The sequence below is a fragment of the Camelus dromedarius genome, chromosome 12 (genome assembly GCF_036321535.1).
Source record: "Camelus dromedarius isolate mCamDro1 chromosome 12, mCamDro1.pat, whole genome shotgun sequence".
In the NCBI taxonomy this organism is placed as follows: Eukaryota; Metazoa; Chordata; class Mammalia; order Artiodactyla; family Camelidae; genus Camelus; species Camelus dromedarius.
Window position 1 is genome coordinate 60,861,947 of NC_087447.1, and position 16,456 is coordinate 60,878,402.

At 40.1% G+C, this 16,456-nt stretch overlaps 1 protein-coding gene across 1 annotated transcript in view; it reads left to right on the forward strand.

Moving 5' to 3' along the window:
* The window catches only part of NAALAD2 (N-acetylated alpha-linked acidic dipeptidase 2), a 48,676-nt gene extending 32,991 nt beyond the window's left edge, over positions 1-15,685 (forward strand). Inside the window, exons 17-19 of the mRNA XM_031460533.2 lie at positions 2,012-2,093; positions 3,270-3,362; positions 10,019-15,685. Coding sequence (XP_031316393.1) covers positions 2,012-2,093; positions 3,270-3,362; positions 10,019-10,208 — 365 coding nt within the window. The 3' untranslated portion in view covers positions 10,209-15,685. The remainder of the gene's footprint in view (positions 1-2,011; positions 2,094-3,269; positions 3,363-10,018) is intronic.
* Positions 15,686-16,456: the final 771 nt, after the last annotated feature.

Genomic DNA, 16,456 nt, shown 5'->3' on the forward strand with positions numbered 1-16,456 from the left:
TGCTGTGTCATGTCCTGGGAGGCATAAGGAAGTTTAAGAAAGAATCACTATCCTCAAAGAGCCTGACATCTCACGGGAGGAAGGAGAAGCCAGAATGCCAGGGGTGCGCTGGTCACTGGCGCACAGGGAGCGCACAGGAGCACCGGGAGTCACACAGGGGCTCAGTAACGGCCTTTGAGCATAATTGCATAAGAATTGGTGATTTTGGAAAGTTAGGATGAGCAGCAGGCCGTAAGATCAAGACATAAAATGAAGCAAAGGAAATTGTGCTTACATCGATATGATCGGAGAATCGCCCGGGGACGGGGGAAATGAAGAGAGATGGAGCCCTCAGCAGAGCCTGCCGCAGGCGGGCTTCACAGTCCCGTGCCGGCCAGCACCCAGTTCTTTTCCTAAGTGCCCCGTGTATTTTTGGTGAATTAGCTTTTATCAATTTGTGCAAGTCAGAGTCCAGTCAAGAGACAGATGACAGTTACAGGGCAGGACTCCCCTGGTGCAGGAGTCCTTGCAGACTTTCTGAGCGACCGAGGCTGCTCTTGTTTCTCCCTCATAGTCTCAGACTCTCCATCTCTGTTGCTGACTGTCCGTCAGCATTAAACCTTCTCACATCTTTTCCATCTTAGAAACATTTCTCCTACCCGACGTGCCCTGCTTCCTTCACAGCCAAAACCTTCATCTAACGTCAGCCAGCAGTCCCTCAGACATTGTATTGAAGGAGGAATGAGGAACGGAAGGATGGATAGATGGATATCCAGTCCCCACTTCCTGCCTCCACTTCTTTACCTGGCTCCACCATGCACTGCACGGTCTTGTGTCCCTGCTCACTACTGCAAGTGCCCTTTCCAAAGCTGTCATTTACTCGTGTCACTAAATCCCAGGGACGTGCTTTGATTCTTCTCTATTTTGACTTCGGTGCTTCATTTGAAATTTAAAATTCCTTCAACACTCTTTTCCCTTAGCTTCCATAATATCTACTATTAGATTGTTTGATTTGTATGTGATTTAAAAAACAACTATGACTGTATCTCAAAGAATCTCTAGACCCCAAGAGATCTTGTTTCGTACACTGAATGTACTTAGGCTGAACGCACTACTTCCTTGCTTTGTGACCTGATAGAAATCCCATGTCTGGAGCCATGATGCTTCATCTACAAAATGAATATTGTATCTCCTGCATCACAGGATTAATGCAAGGAACAAATCAATATCATATGGTAATGTTCAGTTTAGAAAAGAATGAAAATGATAAACAGGTTGTTGTAATAAAAAAAATATGATATACTGAGAACCTAATCCTTTTCCTTAGAAATTTTGTAAACTGAAGATTGACTAGGGAGGAGGGAATAGCTCCGTGGTAGAGCGCGTGCCTAGCAAGCGTGTGGTCCTGGGTTCAAGCCCCAGTTTCCATTAAAAATATAAATAAAACCTAATCACCTCCCTCTTAAAAAAAAGTATACAGTGCTAATGTCAATTGTGCCTTAATAAAACTGGAAAGAAAAAGAAATCAGCTCTTTAAAAAAAAAAAAAAGATTGCCTAGACCAAACTGGGTTCTAGTTCTCAGAGTTTCAATGTATCAGCTTGTCATAGGTTACGCTTTAAACAAGCTCTTAAACATACTGCTTAAAAACTGAAATTGGCATTGTTTTACTCTGTAATAATTACAGGAACATAGCTCATTTATAGCTGTATCCAGTGGCTGGCATGTCGTCTTCATATAAATATGTATTGAATGAATGCTGGTTTTCAGATAAATTGAGTTAAAAGGAATTTATGTTCTGGACTCTTGAAATTCATTATTTCAATTTTTGCCATTTTCAGTTTTATACATTATCTTTGTTGCAATACTTTCTAATAATTTCCATGAATCTGTAAGAAGACTCAGTAAAAAAGTGGCTTCAATCTCTGTTCATCCATAAACAACCTGGAATGGGGAGGGAGGGCAGGAAAATGAACCTTTGAAATCACTTGTACTTACTAATTTCCCTTCTACTTTTTAATTTTTTTAAAAAGATGCCTTATTTTCTGCTGTGAGAAACTTCTCAGAGGCTGCATCAGATTTTCACAGAAGACTTGCAGGAGTTGATCTTAATAAGTAAGTTAAGTTTCCCTACTGTTTAGAAAGCAGCGTGGTGACTGGAATGAACTGTGCACACTCGCAGAAGCACTGAGCGCTGAGTCCCTGCTGCTCAGGTCACGGTCTGTCTGTCAAGTAGCACCAGCATTAGCTGGGGAGCTGTTAGGAAGGCAGAATCTCAGACCCCGCCAGGACCTGCTGAATTAGAACTCTGCACTTTAACAAGACTCCGGGTGGTTTGTATTCACATTAAAGTTTGAGGATCATGGCTGTTAAATGGCAGACTAAAAACTCACCCCAAGACAAGGGCCAAAGTGACATGTCTTTAGGACTTTGTATGATAAGGATTCTGACTAGAGCTGTTAATTCCTAAGTCTGTGGGTTTAAGTGCATTTGTAGCACATTTTACTCCAGTCCCAATACTCCTGTGAACAGTGTAGAACATTTTTTTTTCCTATTACTTTATTTTTGCATTAAATTTAACCTCTTGCCACTTTTACATTGAAAAATAATTTAAAAGGTATAACTGAAGGGATTATTTAACAAGCATAAGTTGTTCCATGTAATAGTCCTTGTCACATTTCTTTCTTTTTTCAGATACCATCAGAATAAGCTCCCCCCGTCCTATACAGGCAGAAAGCTGTGTCCGTCACTGGGAGGGGCCTCTCTCCCCCTTGGGTTGTGGGACAGCCCCGGGAACCCATGCAGCCCCCCAGGGAGCTTGCAGACTCCAAGTGGGAAAGGGCCTCCCTGCCCATGAGGTGCAGCTGTCTCCCTCCTTCCTTGCAGGCTCCTGCGTCTTTCCCTCATTCTGTGCTGTTCAGCCTTTATTCTGCTCCACTCTTCCACAGCAGAACGAAACGGGGTATCAGGAACAGCTTGATGGCCCGCCCTGTCTGCCTTTGCAGGAGCCTGGCTTTCCTCCTGCAATGAATTACAAGTGCCTTTCAGTTCTTTCTGATCAGTCTGTGGTCCTGAAAAACAAAACAAACCATTTTCCAATAGTTCCCTCTGCTTGTTATAAAAATTAGAAAGATGCCCCTGTTGTTATAGGTAGCTTATCATATGAGCTTTACTGTGTGTTTAATACGCATTTTCTTTAAAAAAAACAACAACTATGATTTTAGAAGATTTTTTATTTAAAGATCCAGTTCCATGGTAAGGGTTTTAATCATCTGTTTGTTATTCTCAAAGCCCCACTGCTGTGAGAATCGTGAATGACCAGCTGATGCTCCTGGAAAGAGCATTCATCGATCCCCTTGGCTTACCAGGGAGGCCGTTCTACAGGTAAGGGAGCAACAGGTGTTCCAGTGAAGGACACCAGATATGTCACTGTGACCAAAACCAGCATACCCGAATCTGTTTGAAATTCCTGTGATCTGCTGAGTGGAAAGTGGATATATATATCCGGAGAGAATGTGGGTAAGATTATGCATAACATTATAATTTGTAATATCAGAAAAATCAATTTCATATTATTTATTGCTTTGATGCAGGTGTAAATGGGAGGTCATAGTTGAGAAAGAACTCTGTAACAAAATCTAAAGGCCACAGCGTTTTAAAGGGGAGCTCAGAGTTCACGCGGCTTAGCCTTCTGTGTGGATCTTTTCTGCAGGGTCTCAGAGTTGTACCAGCCACCGTTTGAATTCTCCAGTGGTGGGAAGTTTACTACCACATGAGCAGGCTCACTCCATTTTAGGATAAGTCTACTTAATAGAAAGTTTTCTTCATAAAGATGTAGTTTCCTGTCATTTTCTCCCTTTGAGTCTGTTCTGTTCTTCAGAGTCAAGTAGAATAAGTCTAGACCTATTTCCATATAACATTTCAGGTTTCTGAGGATGGTTGCTGTAGTGTTAAATTTTGATTGCATTTATACACACGTACACATATATTTATTCATTCATTTGTGCTTACATAAATGGGATCATAGACCACTTTGCAACTGCCTTTCTTTGGTAACAGTTTATCATAGAGGTCTTTCTGTGTCAGGATGTACAACTTTAGCTCTTTTCACCTGCTGCTTAGTGTGCCATCGTATGGCTCACACGTGTGATTTTTGTTTTAGTCCCTGCTGACATTTTAATTAGATTTTTTTTTCCACAAGTACTTAGTGTTATGAGAAGTACTTCTATAGGATGTCCCTCAGTCCTACTTGAAAATTTATTTCAATATCTCTATTATTGATATCCAGGATTTCAGAGTCAAAGTATAAGCATATTTTAAATTTGATTAAGTAACTGCCAAAGTGCTGTCCAGAAAGACTGCAGTTTGAAAAATATGTTTGGAACTTTTAAATAAGCATAAAGATGATAATACTCATTCTACAGCCAGGGGAGGGGAGGTTCAAGGTGGCCATGTCGGAAGATCCTGAACTCACCTCTGGCAGACACACCGAATCTCCAGCTACATACGGAACATTTGCCTCTGAAAAAGACCTGAAAGCTAGTTGTGCAGCTCCTGCACATCAGGCAGAGGAGAACGAGGCCGTATGGAAGTAGGCGGGGAGGCTGAGACCCAGTCTCCCCGCAGACCCCACCCCACAATCAGGAGGGAGCTCACAGACCCAGAGCTTCTCCCCAAGGAGTAAAGGCTTTGTACCCCACATCAGGCACCCGCACCTGAGAGACGAGTCCCCCAGATTTCTGGCTTTGAGAACCAAAGCTGCATCCGTAAGACCAAAGGGCTTGAGTGAACTGAAACGGCTCAGCCTGAAAGGGCTTGCAGGGGCTCACTTGCCGCAGGGGCTCACTTGCCGCAGGGCCCAGCCCAGAACAGCCCTTGAAAATGCTCCCAGATTTATGTGAGAGATTCACTTGTTGATCTTAAGGCGCAGGTTGGAGGGGCAGGGCCCTGCTGGGGTGCTCTCCGAGATGGAGGCTGGTGGGTGCCAATTTCCGCTCTTCTCTGCCTTGCTAAAGCTGGTGGGCACCCTCTTTTTTCCCCCTCCTCCTCCCTGCAAGTAACAGTCTTCATGCATCCTCTCTCTGAGCTCCAGAGCACCAGCATCTCCTGGAGGGGGGCGTTTATGTGTGTCTGGTCCTCTGGTTTTTGCATCTGGCGTCCTGGGTTTTACAGCTGCCACCCAGGAGACACCCCTTGATGGCTTGGCTCTGGACGTGGGGGATGGGAGGCTTGTGATCCTGGGTCCGCCGGGGCTGTAAGAGTCGGGGCGATAGTTCTTGGCAGACTGCCACCCCCAAGGTACTGCACAGAGAGCAGACAGAGACACACCCCATCCTCCTGAGGAAGAGGCTCATGTGATTGTCCAGGAGCTCTGGCCTGAGGAACAGGCTTTTATTCTGACAACTTCTAGAAGCCTGCTTATTTGCTCTCGGGGACAGAGGCTGGTGGAAGCAGTCTGCGCTCTCCCTCTGCCTCGCTCCAGCTTGACCTTGTCTCAGAAAGGCGCTTACACCCCTCTCTGGCACCCCAACTTCTGAAGCTGGGGCCGGGGACATCTCCATGGCCTGGCTTTGCTCGGGGTCCCTCAGGACCAGAACCTGTGAGGAGAGAGCCCTTAAACAGCTCCACCCACAGACGCAGCACAAGGCAGCGGATCCAGGAGCCATCTTCCAGGGCCGGATTCTGGGTTAAACGCACATCTAAGGATACGTATGTCAGAGGTATGAGAGGGACCTGGGACGGCAGGTGCTGTCTTCATGCTCCTCTGCCCTGCTGCAGAGAACCAGCATCTCTCTGGGGGAGTCCTGACACGTGTCTGATGCCTCAGGTTTCATGGCTGCCCTGCAGGGGCTGCCCCTTCATCCCCTGGCTCTGGTGGCCGGTGGGGCTTGCCTTCCTGAGTCCCACGGGCCACAGCAGTTTGAGTCAGTGCCTGGCAGGTGCCATCTCCAGGTCACTGCATAGACCGCAGAGTGGAACACACCTCTGTCTGTCTGTACGAGACCTGTGTGCTTGTCCTGGAACTTCGGCCTGAGGGGCAAACTTCAGGCGAGTGCACGTCTAGAGGCCTGCGGAGCTCCCCTCAGGGAACACAGGCTGGAGAACGCCCCCTTTGTACCTTCCCTCTGCTTTGCTACAGCTTGCCAGTACGCACCAGAAAGGAGCTGGAACATATGTGACTGTCACCCAGGGGACATCTCCACGTGACCTGGCTCTGGTGGCCACCACGGCTTACTCTTGCAGTCCTACAGGATGGTATATATTTGGATAGTTAAAAAGCTGCTGCCTGAGGGCCTGACTTCCTGGCAGCCCGGATCTGAGATACTCCCCTGTGGTGCCCTGACGGGTCCTGGAGCACACTCAGTTGTTGGGAGCTATTAAAATTAGGTGGCTTTGAGAATTACAAAGTTCTGAGAGATAATCAAGAGCTTGGGAAAGGTCAAACAGTAAGGTTTACCTACAGGAGGCTCTCCATCAAGACTGTGTTCATTTCTGTGCATTAGATGAAACAGCCACCTCTCCCAGAGTCTAGCAAAATGAGAAAACACAGGAATGTATCCCCCACTAAAAAAAGATAAAACCTCAGGGAAAAATCCTTAGAAACAAAGATAAGTAATCTACTTGATAAAGTCTTCAAAGTAATAGTAAAGATGCTGCCAGATGTGGGAGGAGAGTGGATGAACACAGTGAGAACTTCAAACAACAGAAAAATGCAAGAATGTACCAAATAGAAGTCATAGAGCTAAAGAAAGAACACAGTGACTGAACTGACAGATACACTAGAGGGGTTCACTAGCAGACAGGATGAAGCAGAAGAATCAATGACCTGGGACACAGGCCGCGGAACTCACACAAACAGAGCAACAAAAAGTGCAAAGTGTCTGAGAATGTGAAGACAGCCTAAAGGACCTGTGGGACGACAACAAGCAAAACACTCGTGTTAGAGAGGTCCCAGAAGAAAGAGAACAGGCTGGAAACTTGCTTAATGTGGGGAAGGAAACAGACATCCAAATCCAAGAAGCTCAGGCAATTCCACAAGACACCCATCCCAAGTCAAACTACAATGAAAATGTCAAAAAAGGTAGAGATGCGAGAATCTTAACAGCAGCAAAGGAAAAACAACTTATGTACCAGAGAACTCCCTTAAGACTGTTAGCAGATATTTCAGCAGGAACTTTGCGATCAGAAGGGAGTGGCATGATGTATTCAAAGTGCTGAAAGAAAAAAAAAATTCCAACCAAAACGAGGAATAAAAATCATACAATCTCAATAGACACAGAAAAATATTTAGCAAAATTAAACATCCACTTATGATTAAAAAGCCTCACCAAGCTGGATATAGAGGCAATGTGTCTCAGCATAATATAGGCCATTTGTGACAGACCCAAGGCTACCATCTTACTCAGTGGTGAAAAACCGAAAGCGTTTCCTTTAAGATCAGGAACAAGGCAGGAATGCCCACTCTCTCCACTTTGTTCAGCACGGTATTGGAAGTGCTAGACACAGCAACTGCGGAAAACAGACGTCCCAATCAGGAAGAAGTAAAACTGCCACTGTCTGCAGAGGACATGGTACCACATATAGAAAATCCTAATGACTCCACAAAAAAAAAGCTATTAGAAATATTGAACAAATTCAGTGAAGTGCAGGACACAAAATCAATACACAGACATCTATGATGTTTTTATAAACTAATAATGATCAGGAAGAAATTAAAGGGAAAAAAACCCCATTTATAATTGCATCAAAAAAATTAAATACCTAGGAATAAATTTAACCAAGGATGTGAAAGGACATGTGCTGAAAACTGTAAGAAGATGCAAATTAATGGAAAGATACTCCATGCTCGTGGAGATGGAAGCATTAATATGTGAAGCTGGCCACAGTACTCTATGTATTTATCATAAAATCATAAATAGTGTTGAGATTAGTAATGAATATATGGATCAGGAAAATTTGTACATATTTTAAGATAAAATGTTTCTCCTGTGGAGTATATTTTAAACATTCATCTTAAAAGTTCAGAAGTACAAGTATTTATTACAGAATTAAAAAACCCGGTTGAAATTAACTTACACAAACTTAACTGAATTGTGGGTAATGCATTAAAACTGGTACAACAATGGCAATCAAATAATATTTCCTGTAAGATAATACAGCTATGTCGTTTAAAAAGCCACTACATTTTTGGTGGTTGTTTACAGGGTCACTAGAAAACTAACAAACATTCTGTAATGTAATGTAAAGAGCATTAAATAAAGCTCACTTTTCTTGTAAGCATCCAATAAGGTGCGCAGCAGTCTTCAAAAGCTGCAAAGAATTTGATTATGAAAATATAAAACATTTGCATTATTGTAACGCAGCACTTACTAATCACTATGTACTGAGGGAACCGTTGGAAAAAATGGGATCTCAACTCTAAATGCAGATGGTATTTCAGATATTTTCATTGTGGAGAGTGATGTGTTATCCTGATACACTTGAAACCTTAAAAAACTAGACCAGAGTTTGAGTTGTTACAGAGCTAGAATAGTTTAAGCTTTCATGAAGGGGTGTTAGAATTGATTACGTGGTGTCTGTTGTCTGAGCTCTTTTATAGCTGTCTGCTTCTTACCTGAGAGAATTATTGAAAGGATTTAGCCTCAGAACAGTAGCTAATATCTATTGAGCATTTATGAGCTGTCAGTCTATATGGAGTGGTTTCCGTCCATCATTTGATTCTCACAATAATCAGCTGAAGACAGTACTATTATTGTGCCTCTTTTCAAAGTTGAAGAAACAGGCACAGGGAGGTTAAATAACCAGTGTGAGGTCACAAGGTAAGTATGACAGCATTCTGATTTTCAAACACAGGCAAACTGGTTCCATAACCCTAGTCACTACTCTAGGCAAAGCCTGAATCATTACACACAGGGAACAAGTTTAAAGAAGTCAGGTAATTTGTCAAAGGCCACAGAGGTACTAGATACCTGGCCAATGAGTCAAACGAGCTTTATTTTATTCCTAGATCTATAATTTTATACTAAAGTCTCCCTTTGCAGTTCTCCAGAAGAGGGCACGTAGACTAAGCAATTCTATGACCTAAGATCTCAGCTTGTAGTTAGATTGGAATGTAAATGTTTATCACCATCTCAGCACATACATTTGTTTTAGCAAGAAGGAGCCATTTGAGGCCATATTGAAATTTAAAAGCCAAGAGCAGTTAGTCCTGATATACTTTGGAAATTCTAGATTATTTCTTTGATCATTAATACTGATTTATAGAATTCCAAATTGTCTCACACTGTAGATTTACATCTTGAAGAAGCTCTAGGATTTAACTTTTGGATCTACTTCCTGATAAGAGGGTTTAATAAAATGTCCTTTTCAGGAAGGCAGAATTCCACATAATGGGGAGAGTGGCTTGATCTCTTGAACTACTTATGAGATGAAGTAGGTCATCAACTGCAAACTTTCCTGCTAGATCAGAAACTAAGCGTGTCCTTCTGGGCAACCCAGATACAGCCATTTAACCTTTGTGGAATAGGCTTCATTATACTTACCATTTATGATATTTGGGGAATACAAGTTTCTTTACTGCTTTTTAATGTCTAAAGAGTACTGGGAGCAACTGTCATTCTTGTTGAATCTCTAAAAAGCAACACAAAATAATTTTTTAAGTCTCTTCTCCCTTATTAAATATATCCACGAGACATACATGTTTTGTGGATGTCTGTGGCTGGCTAGGCAGTCAGAGGACTAATGCACGTAACTAACAGGAAAGAATCTACATTAGTCCAACTGTGTGGGTTGGCAACATGATTCATGAAATGCTTCTTAGTCTGCTCCTTTCTTTGCTTACAATTACACGACTACCTAAGTATCTCAAACCAATTATGCGTGTTTTCATTTTGGAGTAACAGAAGTAAATGACTGCAGACATTGAATACTTAGCAAGATGTGGTCTAACAAAAGGGAATGAGTAAAGAAAAAGCATATGAAATGTTAGTATGTATATTCTCTTTAGCTCAACCTGTCCTCTTTATGTTTTTTTCTACTAGGCACATCATCTTTGCTCCAAGCAGCCACAACAAATATGCTGGAGAGTCATTTCCTGGCATCTTTGATGCTATGTTTGATATTGAAAATAAAGCAGACCCTCGTTCAGCCTGGGCAGAAGTAAAGAAACAGATTTCTATCGCAACCTTTACAATTCAAGCAGCAGCTGGGACTCTGAAAGAATTGTTATAGTGAAGTGTCAGCCAAGTGGTCATCCATTAAAAGTGTCGCTGAAAGTCTGAGGGTAAAATCCTTCTTTCTTTTTGATAACTCATGAAGCCAGAGTATGCAGAAATCTTGCTTTTTATGTCATGTTTTGATTTTAGACTTCCACCTTGTTCATCTGCAGACAGATTTTTGGCTTTTAAAAATCTGTAACTTCATCATCAAAGTGCTAATCTAATAAAACAAAGCAAAAAGACTTCAACCATATGGTAGAAAGAGATAAAGTAACTGAAAATTCCCTAAAATAAATGCGGCAAGGAACTCGAGCTCTCAGACCTGGCTGGTAGGAATGTAACACAGTTCAGTCACTTTGGAAAACAGTCGGTCAGGTTCTTATAAAGTTTAATATAACTCCAACATTCTACTTCTAGGTAATTTCTAAAGAGAAGAAAAAACGTGGTCACTGAAAGACTCTTACATGTGTGTTCATAGCAGCTTCAAGTGGAAATAACACAGATGCCCATCAACAGATGAATGGATAGATTGTGGTCTGGCCACAGTGGAATACCACTGAGCCATAAAAATGAAGTAATTGCCAATACGTGTAATCTCACTGGCAGACATTGTTGAGGGAAAGAATCCAGACACAAAAGAAAGCCTAGTATGTGATTCTGTTTATATGAAGAAGCAAAGCTAATCTGTGACCGAAGTTAGAACAGTGATTGCCTGGGTCCAGTAAGGGGCAGGGAGGAGGCCTGCGGCTAAAGAGGCATAAGTAAGCTTTCTGGGAAGATGGGAGTCTTCTGCATCTTGATCTGGGTGATAAATACACAGGTATATACATTTGTCATCCTAATCAAACTGTAAACTTAAAATATGTAAAAATTATACCATAATAAATTTGATTACCAAAAAAAGGGGGGGGGGGCGTCTGGCAAGGAAACTGGAATAGCACACCTCTTGTGAAACCACTGTGGAATACAAATGGTAAGGAAAAACTGAACACTGTACTTTCGGTAACGTCAACTGTATTGAATAGTCTAAGTGATGGGTGAAGAAAATACAGTTGACCCCTGAAGAACATGGGTGTTAGGGGCGCTCTGTGCAGTCGAAAGCCTGTGTGTAACTTTATAGCTGGCCCTCCATACGCTTGGTTCTGCATCCATGGATTCAGCCAACCATGGATCATGTACTACTGTAGTACATGGTGAAAAAAAAATCGGCGTGTAACGGGACCCATGCAGTTCAAACCTGTGTGGTTCACGAGTCCACTGTTGCCACAAACCTTCGTACTGATTCCTATTGAGTAGAAAAGTGTATCAGCAGGTGCAAACTTTCATGCAGAGCCTAAGACTCAGAATTAATGGGCAAAATAAGATGAAAGCTTCAAAAAGCACGGTTGTTCAGTTACTTAGCTAAAGAGTTGAGAATCAAAAATTAATAAGAAGTGACAGCTCAAAATTTGCAAGGAGAAACTACCCCTTGTTACCTGTGTTCGCTGACCAACAATACAATTTAATACAAGAGTGGGAGTGTCTACCTTGGGGACAAACATTTCCTATATGTTCAATATTAATAGGTGGTGATTCCCCATGATATATAAGTGGCCTTGACAGCAATGACCCTGAATCAGCAGGGTAAGTTTTAATATACTCTATTTGTTTAACTTAAAGAGGCAAGAGTATTCTGCTTTAAAGAGCAATAAAATGTTATTTATGAAGTATAAATTCATAAAGCATATGAAATGAGAGTTTTGTAAAATAATTTATTTTAGCAAATGTAAAGACTTAACTTTATTACCATATTACCTTAGCATACACTTTATTTTAGGGTAGAGCCCTATGTTGCAGAGAGAACACTGAGTTACGGTGCTAAGTCACACTTCTCTACTGTCCCAGCTGAGGAAATCCCTACATGTTCGGGGGCATCCGTTTCCTCATGAGTAATGATTGTTAAGTTTCCCTCCAACTCTATTATTTCATTTCTAAAGGAGATGCAACAAAAGTTTATGAATCTCTTTTACGTTCTTCCCAGTGGCAGCCTTCCAGAAGAGACGTATGTAGCTAAAACGGCATGTGTGGGTTGGAAACACGAGTCTGGAGAAAAATAGTAACCTTTGCAACTTACTGTTTAATTGGTAATTTTAAAAAAATAATCTTTGATCAAGAGTTGATCATGAGAATAGAACAAGTGATTATGTGTCATGCAGTGTAATAAACTCAGAGAATATGTACTACCACACAGAACATGTGTTTGAGCTATTTTTTAAAAAGTCTTCCCCCTAGGGCTATTTTATCTAGGAGATGCTTTATGTAAGCCACTTGGTAACCCAAAGCAAAAATCTGGAGTGGTCACAAAATGTGAAAAAAAGAGGCTGAGCAAATCATCATGGAAAACCACCCCTTTACAAAGGGAGAAACAGGGAAAAGGAAACAGGGGATATAAAACAACCAGAAGGCAAACAATAAGATGGCAGCAGTAATCACTAGAGAGAAATGAACTGAATTCACCAATCAGAAGTCACAGATTGGCTGGCTGGATTAGAAAACAATGACCTAACTATATAATTTCAGCTCTAGAGATACACACGGGCTCATGGTGAAGATTCAAAATAAGGCTATTATATGCAACCGAAATCCAAACCAAAGTGGGTAGAGCCATACTTAGACAAAATAGACTTCAAGCCAAAAAAATGATACCGAGAGACAGAAAGGTCATTATATGATGACAAAAGGGTCAAGACATCAAGAAGATAAAACAATCAAATATATGCACACCCAACATCTGCAACTTAAATGTATTAAGCAAATACTGAGAGATGTAAAGGCAGAAACAGACAATGCAATCTTAGTAGAGGACTTCAACACCCCACTGACAACAATGATCACTAATCATCCAGACAGAAAACCAGTAAGAAATGTTGGAGTTAAACCACACTCTAGAGCAAACGATCTTAACAGACATGGAACATTCCATCCAAGAGCAGCAGAATATACGTTCTTCTCAAGTGTATAGGGACATTTTCTACGATAGGTCATATGATATAAAAACATCTCAAGAATGTTGAAATCATACCATCTTTTTAGACAGTAATGGTATAAAGGTGTAAAACTATAAATCAACGACAGGAAGAAAGCTGGAAATCTTACAAATATATGGGCACTAGACAAGACACTTCTAAACAATAGAGAAAAAAATGGAAATGAAAAATTTTCTTGATACAAATGAAAATGTAAATACAACCTATCAAATCTTATGGGATGCAGCAAAAAGCAGTTCTGAAAGTTTATAGCAATAAGTTCATATATTAAGAAATTTAGAAAAATCTCATAAACAACCTACCTTTACACCTCAAGGAAACAGAGAAAGAAGAAATTAAGCCTGAAGTTAGGAGGAGGAAGGAAGCAGTAAAGATCAGAATGGAAATACATAAAATAGAGACCAGGGGGAAAAAAGAAAGACTTAAGACCTGATACTTTAAAACTCTTAGAAAACATAGGAAAGGACCTGAGCATTGGTCTTGATGATGATTTTTTGGATATAACAACAAAAATAAAAAACAAATGGGATTACATCAAATTAAAAACCTTCTGCACAGCAAAAGATATAGTTAACAAAGTGAAAAGGCAACCTGCAGAATGCGAGAAACTTTTTGCAGATTGTGTATATACAAGGTTTAATATCCAAAATATAGAGAGAATTCATACAACTCAGTAACAAAAACCCAAACAATTTGACTTAAAAATGGGCAGAAGACCTAAGTAGACATTTTTCCAAAGAAGATACAGATGGTCGTCAGGTACATGAAAAGATGTTCAGTATCACTAATCATCAGGGAAAGGCAAATCAAAACCACAGTGAGGTATCTCTCATACCTGTTAAAATGGCTATCATCAAACAGACAAGACAACTAGTACTAGTGAAGATGTGGAGAAAAGGGAACCCTTGGTACATTGTTGGTGGGAATGTAAACTGGTGCAGCCACTATGGAAAACAGTATGGAGGTTCCTCAGAAAATTAAGAATAGAAATACCATCTGATCCAGCAATTCCACTTCTGAGTTATTTACCTGAAGAAAACAAAAACTAAGTCAAAAAGATACGTGTACCGAAATATTCATTGCAGCATGATTTATAATAGCCAAGATGTGGAAAAAGCCTTAGTGTCCACTGATGGATGAATAAAGAAAATATGATGCATATATAATTATTCAGCCATAAAAAATGGAAGATATCCTGCCATTTGTGACAACAGATAGCCTTGGCACATTATGCTAAGTGACATAAGTCAGACAGAAAAAGACAAGTACTGTATAATATCACTTATATTTGGAATTTAAAAAAGCCAAACTTGTAGAAACAGAGAATAAAATAGCGGTTATCAGGGGGTGGGGGTGAGGGAAAAGACTATTGTTGTTTAAGGGTACAAATTTACAAGTAGTTAAAGCAGCTCTAGAGATATAATGCACAGTACAGGGAATACAGACAACAGTATCATATTACAGTCATCAAACTTGTTAAGAGAACTTGGTCCAACTACCAAAAAACGGGTAACTGTGTTAGGAGATAGAGATGCTAATTATTACTGCAATGGCAATCATATTACAATATATAAATTATCAAATTAACATGTTACATGTCAAGTATATTAAAAAAAAAAAAAAGAACACCAGTCTACAAGAGGGATGAAGACTGATTTGTATCTTGAGTCCTTTACACCCAGCACAGGACCTCCTTAAGTCTCATTAAGTATCATACTTACACAAATGCGGAGGGAACATACAATAAACTCCCATTTATCCAGCACCCACTCAAAAAATCATCCCTCAGAAAAAGAAAGAAACAAAACAAAACTTTCTTCCTCTAAGCATATCCCATTCTTTGGTCCGTATCATGAATGAAAGATTATTTTTCATAAGGCTACTTGTAAAATAGCAAAAACATGTTTTGCTTGTCACAAGGTATATTGCCTGTTTTATTACTGACTTTTCAAATCAAATTTAAATAAGCCATACATTTCTAATATAATGCAATAAGTTAGTCATTAAAAAAAATCTAAACAGGTTGCTTACTTTGTCTAATATAAAAGGAAACCAATAAAAAGTATGTGAAATATATGTATGTACTTTAATTTAGAAATTCTAAAGATTTACTCTAAAGAAAATTTGAAAGAATGCCAATGTATGTGACAAGGGTGCTTACTGAAACATTTTTATCACAGAAAACAACTAAATTAAATATTCCACAGTGGGGAACTGCTTAACTTAGAATAATAAATAATCATAAAACTGATATAAATATTTTTTATTTTCATAGTAAGTGGTCTGAATTATTGTTGAGTTAGAAAAAAATGTTGATAAAACAATGTACAAATAACACCACAAAATGTCAGCAGTGCTTATGTTGGGGCGGTGGGCTTACACTCTGTATTTTTCTGTATTGATTTAATTTCTTATATTGGAATATATCCCTTTTGTAATAAAAACTACAGTAAGGTGGTTTTCATTTTGAAGAGAAGACAGTATAGAAAATTTTAAGATGCAGTAAGTTCAAAACCAGAAACCTCTTATGTTTTTGTATTTTACTAGTCTTTCTATTCTGAGGATGTAACACTCATTTACAGATGCATACATGGGCTATTTTAGCATTCTTCTTACTGAGCTCAGAATTTCAAAACTATCCATTGATCTTCAAACTTTCAAGTTTATACACGGAGATAAGATAGAAGAAAATAATCAGTTCGCCAGTCCTAACTGCTGAGGTGTAGAAATGAGTCTGGCAAAACACTAAATGTTAGAAATAATGACAACACTGTAATAGATTTTAGCCTCTGTCTTGTCATTGCTCTTTACGTTTAGTGAGTCATTTGCTCTGTTTCCTTTCTTTTCAGTGACTCCGGTATCCATTCAGTTCTTCCAGTCCCAAGTGCAATTTATTCTAAATTCAGACCAATAATATCCTTCACTTAAATGATGCAAAAATTTCCTTAGAAATCACCCAACTTCCTTTCCCCTATTGTATCACAACTATAGTAACTTCAGCTCATGCGATCGCTGCTACTCTATTTAGGAACTCTTCAGTAGGGACTTCCACACTCCCAGGAATGACACAGTAGGGATTGGCAGGCAATCGTTCCAGTTGCCAAGTAGGAAAAAAATAAAAGGATTATACGCAGAGTATTTTTGGAGATACCAAAAAGTTGCAGAAGCAGTGAAGACTGAATGTACTGGAAGTCCTGCCTGGATACCTGAGAGCAACAACTGTTTACTTCCCTGG